Source organism: Watersipora subatra, chromosome 2, assembly GCF_963576615.1.
Source record: "Watersipora subatra chromosome 2, tzWatSuba1.1, whole genome shotgun sequence".
Lineage (NCBI taxonomy): Eukaryota > Metazoa > Bryozoa > Gymnolaemata > Cheilostomatida > Watersiporidae > Watersipora > Watersipora subatra.
The window spans coordinates 19142694-19148693 of record NC_088709.1 but is presented as its reverse complement, the minus strand read 5'-3'; the positions used below and the strand labels follow the sequence as shown (position 1 = coordinate 19148693).

Here is a 6000-nt window from a genome sequence, read left to right as displayed (position 1 = left end):
CTGCTGAAATGATCTTATCTGCGCTTCAGCGTCAACCACTTTAGCATAGCCAATTCATTGGTTATCATAGCCTAGTGTTGACATTACTGGCGACTACTGAAGCTTGACAAACTACTGCACTATGATTATCATTGGCCTCTCTATGACCACACAAAAGCCCCACACAAAAGCCGGTATAATGTTATCAGTGCTGGGCAGATAGAGTGTCAAGAGCAAGCATACCGCAAGCCCGAGCAGCCTTGTCATGAAAAAGTGTTCTTTTGCACTTTTATTGCTAGTTGTAAGTTTAATAAACTTCGCTACAGCGCGAAGTGATCCAGTGGTAAGACTGAGCCATGGAGGAGAACTGAGGGGACTTAGTCTAACCTTTCTGGATAAGCCAGTTGATCTTTTTCAGGGTAAGTTGGTTATTAAAATAAATGATACATACAACTCTAAAAGACCTACTCATTAAATGACTAAAAGTAACTAAGCAGATGACTTTGCATCACATATAAATAGCTCTTGAGCTATGGTAGTAAGCCATAAAGTACTTCAACTTATATTACTGGAATATACAATAGTGTAATATGCATTGTCTTACCCTGATGTCTGCCATTGCATGTGAAAAAATAGGAGAACATCTTGATTTTGAACCAGATCCATAAAGCATTGACAATGAAACGAGTTAGCTAAAATACATGTAGATACTTTGGACAAGGCTTACAGTAGCTATAACATATATTATACTGGAATATGGCAGTACTCCTAGTGGCTCAGCAGACAAGTGTTTCACCAGTTTGAAGTAAAAAGAAAAGTTGGTCTACATACTTGGCAATATCAGTGTCAGATTTTATCAGTTTGCAAGCCAACTAACAAACCGACTATCTTAGATCTACTTGAGCCATTGGAATACAGTAGTAGTATATTTGTATCAGCTCATGGGAATACAGTAGTGGTATATTTGTATCAGCTCATGGGAATACAGTAGTAGTATATTTGTATCAGCTCGTGGGAATACAGTAGTAGTATATTTGTATCAGCTCATGGGAATACAGCAGTAGTATATCTGTATCAGCTCATGGGAATACAGTAGTAGTATATTTGTACCAGCTCATGGGAATACAGCAGTAGTATATCTGTATCAGCTCATGGGAATACAGTAGTAGTATATTTGTATCAGCTCATGGGAATACAGTAGTGGTATATTTGTATCAGCTCATAGGAATACAGTAGTAGTATATCTGTATCAGCTCATGGCAATACAGTAGTAGTATATTTGCATTAGCTCATGGGAATACAGTAGTGGTATATCTGTATCAGCTCATGGGAATACAGTAGTAGTATATTTGTATCAGCTCATGGGAATACAGTAGTAGTATGTTTGCATTAGCTCATGGGAATACAGTAGTAGTATACTTGTACCAGCTCATGGGAATACAGTAGTGGTATATCTGTATCAGCTCATGGGAATACAGTAGTAGTATATTTGTATCAGCTCATGGGAATACAGTAGTAGTACATTTGTATCAGCTCATGGGAATACAGTAGTGGTATATCTGTATCAGCTCATGGGAATACAGTAGTAGTATATTTGTATCAGCTCATGGGAATACAGTAGTAGTATATTTGTATCAGCTCATGGGAATACAGCAGTAGTATATCTGTATCAGCTCATGGGAATACAGTAGTAGTATATTTGTACCAGCTCATAGGAATACAGTAGTAGTATATCTGTATCAGCTCATGGCAATACAGTAGTAGTATATTTGCATTAGCTCATGGGAATACAGTAGTGGTATATCTGTATCAGCTCATGGGAATACAGTAGTAGTATATTTGTATCAGCTCATGGGAATACAGTAGTAGTATATTTGCATTAGCTCATGGGAATACAGTAGTAGTATATTTGTATCAGCTCATGGGAATACAGTAGTGGTATATCTGTATCAGCTCATGGGAATACAGTAGTAGTATATTTGTATCAGCTCATGGGAATACAGTAGTAGTACATTTGTATCAGCTCATGGGAATACAGTAGTGGTATATCTGTATCAGCTCATGGGAATACAGTAGTAGTATATTTGTATCAGCTCATGGGAATACAGTAGTAGTATATTTGTATCAGCTCATGGGAATACAGCAGTAGTATATCTGTATCAGCTCATGGGAATACAGTAGTAGTATATTTGTACCAGCTCATGGGAATACAGCAGTAGTATATTTGTATCAGCTCATGGGAATACAGTAGTGGTATATTTGTATCAGCTCATAGGAATACAGTAGTAGTATATCTGTATCAGCTCATGGCAATACAGTAGTAGTATATTTGCATTAGCTCATGGGAATACAGTAGTGGTATATCTGTATCAGCTCATGGGAATACAGTAGTAGTATATTTGTATCAGCTCATGGGAATACAGTAGTAGTATATTTGCATTAGCTCATGGGAATACAGTAGTGGTATATCTGTATCAGCTCATGGGAATACAGTAGTAGTATATTTGTATCAGCTCATGGGAATACAGTAGTAGTACATTTGTATCAGCTCATGGGAATACAGTAGTGGTATATCTGTATCAGCTCATGGGAATACAGTAGTAGTATATTTGTATCAGCTCATGGGAATACAGTAGTAGTATATCTGTATCAGCTCATGGAAATAAAGTAGTGGTATATTTGTATCAGTTCATGGGAATACAGTGATAGTATATTTGTATCAGCTCATGGGAATACAGTATTAGTACACTTGTATCAGCTCATGGGAATACAGTAGTAGTATACTTGTATCAGCTCATAGGAATACAGTAGTAGTATATTTGTACCAGCTCATGGGAATACAGCAGTAGCATATTTGTACCAGCTTATGGGAATACAGCAGTAGTATATCTGATTAATGAACAGATTAATGAGTTATTTTAGTGCAATCTCAAAAATGGGACTTGTTGCAGAGAATTCTGTGTTTTATGATAGAACAGGTTTCAATGTATGTTCAGGAAGGATATTGCTGCAGCAAACAGATTTCTTAAACAAAACATTCCAAACATTTTTTATACATTCGAGTTGTATTTACAATCTTGATAAGATTTATCAACAAATTAATAAAGTCAGGCAATGGGGTAGAGTGGGCAAAAAGACTATGTCTAACAAAGTATATGTTGAAAGAGTTTAGCATGTCATAAATGCTCTAAACAGTAGCTGTATATCGTGTTAGATTACTCAGAAATTTTTTCATAAACCAAAGTTTCCAATAGCATAAAGCTGCGTTCCCACCAGCCGATTTGCAAACAGGGTTTTTGTGGCCGATCGTTGAACGATTTTATGGCAGCTATTTTTTCCATTCACATCAAGAGAAGTTTGAACCAAGAGAGTGATTTTGCCATCTTAATTTGCAAGGTCAGATAAGGTCAGTTTCGCTGATATATTGTGAGTAGCCAAGTTTGAAAATTTGGTGACTGTTTCATACGAAGTTTTTTGTGAACGTTTTTAGCAAGTTTACTTATTAGTTTTCACTAATAATGGATAATATATAATGTATATAATATATTATATATATAATATATATTATATATTATATATATAATAAATTATATATAATAATAATGGATAACTATAAGGGAGACAATCTTTTTCTCTCAGAATATGCTTCAATTATTATAGAAAAACCTTAATAATTACAGCAGATGCTTTATCAGGCCATTGCTACAGTAATTGAACACTAGCTATAATTTTGTTGATAGCACCCTTCATGGTTTGAAGCATGATAAATAACATGTACAAATGGGAAAACGGCTATGGCGGTCATTTTAAACTACAATCTGTGATTCGCTGTGAAGAGTGATTTCATTGTTTACTCAAATCGAAACTCGGCCTAAAAATGTCCACTGATCGAGTACAGCCGATAAGTTTTCTCTGGACTAAATCGGTTTTGGGCTCATTTGTTCTTTTGACACGAGGCAATTCTTGGCCAGTGGGTCAAGTTGTCCAGACAATTGGCATGAAATCTGCTGGTGTAAATACAGCTTAGCTATACCCAATGATAGGCTAGCAATCTAGAAGTGTAACAAATTGTTAAATATATGAACTTGTGAATATTTTGTTTAAATGTTCATGATGGGATCACAAATAATTTTGTCTATCATCCTGAAAGGTTGGAGTTGAACAATGTGTGAAATTAATGCAGATCTTTTACAGCACGTGTAAATCCTTTAGTCTTCAGTTATTTCTTGTAGTGCCTAAAGATGCACTCAGGAGATGAACGTGCTGTATAAAGGCTTGTTCACACTATATTGCCGTATGATTGCATTTTTCTTTTAGCAACCATCTAGTCGATTATGTTAACCATAAACCGATGGCATCAACGAAACAATGCAGATACATCAAAAATGTTTGCAGCTGTCAAACTTTCCCGATATTTCACCGAGCATTGACGACTACCTTTTTAATGTGAACTATTTCGGTGATAGTAATACCTGGTTATGGTCACGGTCTGTTTATTTCTATTTATGATGGCTGCTGCAAGACTAGTATTTGAATCAATAATGTGAAAACAAAAAGTTTTTATTTGCAAAAATTAAAACAAAATGAAAACACTACGTCATGGAGTATTTGCTGATGCAAATGCAGATGGGTTTGTGATAGTGTGAACATTGTTATCATCGATGATGACCAAAGTATTATGGCATCAATGCCGAGATATGGCGATATAGTGGGAACCAGCCTCAAGTTGAAGCCTTCAACTTTCAAACTGCTGACTCTCCTAGATCTTGTATTTAACTAATTCTCTCATCGTGCTGACTCTCTGTAATTATTTGTAACTATAACTCACCAGCATATCTTGGTTATCTTCAAACAATAAATGTTAAACGACTGTACTATTTATGCTTGTTCATGCTCTCAAATGTGTGTATTGTGTAGTTTCTCTCTGCATGTGTTTGTGTAGAATAAGTAAAAAACCTTTTTGTATATTTTAGGTGTGAGATACGCCCAGCCTCCTACAGGTGACCTAAGATTCAGAAAACCAGTTCCAACCTCGTGGGAAGGAGTTGTAGATGCTAAAGAGAGTGGAAATGTTTGTCCGCATCTCAATTTTCCAGGTAGATCAACTGCATGTCATTGGAGGGGAGTTTAAGCAGTTTAACACTTTGATACCTAGATGACCTCAGCTAAAGTTTTAATGGCAATCTTTACTAATAGCCGACTCCATCTGTTAGTCTGTCCTTCCATCCGGCTGTCCGTTTGTCCATCTGTATGTCCAAAATCGTGGTTAGAAGTTAGAAAAAATGTTGTATCATGTAGGATTCATTCACTTTCGCGAAGTGCACCAATCGACCACTCATCGACACATTGGAATAATTGTGCATATAAGTACTCACGCGCTATTTTGGCACACCTGACAATCTCTTACAGTACATGAGACTACCAGGGTTCTAGTTCTTAATAGGCTGGTTAGTACTAATAGTCTTCAGATGGTAGAATTTCTGACAGATACAAACATCTCATTGTTAATCATCTTTAATGCTCAGGGTATCATGTGAACTCAGAAATTATCTTTCCTCTGTCAGCACGATTTTTCTTCTAAACTATATAAAATATACGCAACGTTTTCATTAAGCTCTTGATGTGCATTTGGAGTTGTGCCCAAGTTGAGTGACCGAGCAATTAAGTGTTTCTATGAACATTCCCGGGATGCACATTTAACTCTTTGGTAACAAGACCAGACTCCATTGCTAATTATTGACCCTCCCATAAGACAGTAAGTAGTGGCACAGTCTTGTCACACTTAGCAGCATTCAGAACATAAGCGCATTAGAACTGCTCAAAATACAATAAAAACAACTGAAGCGTGAAAATGTTTAGAATGGAATAGCCTGCATCATTCGCAAGTGCTTTTTCCATCATTCACAAGCATGATGAATTCGATAAAGATCTGCGAGTAACACATTTTAACTAATTTTGTCATTTGCGTGATGCGGATCTCAAGCGTATTAACTCAAACTCGAGCATCATGCACACCATGGA

General features: G+C 36.4%; 1 protein-coding gene across 1 annotated transcript in view; it reads left to right on the top strand.

Moving 5' to 3' along the window:
- The first annotated feature begins 211 nt into the window (after window positions 1-211).
- Window positions 212-6000, top strand: part of LOC137388799 (acylcarnitine hydrolase-like) — a 65092-nt gene continuing 59303 nt past the window's right edge. Inside the window, exons 1-2 of the mRNA XM_068075248.1 lie at window positions 212-398; window positions 4953-5075. Of these exons, the coding sequence (XP_067931349.1) occupies window positions 245-398; window positions 4953-5075 (277 nt within the window). The 5' untranslated portion in view covers window positions 212-244. The remainder of the gene's footprint in view (window positions 399-4952; window positions 5076-6000) is intronic.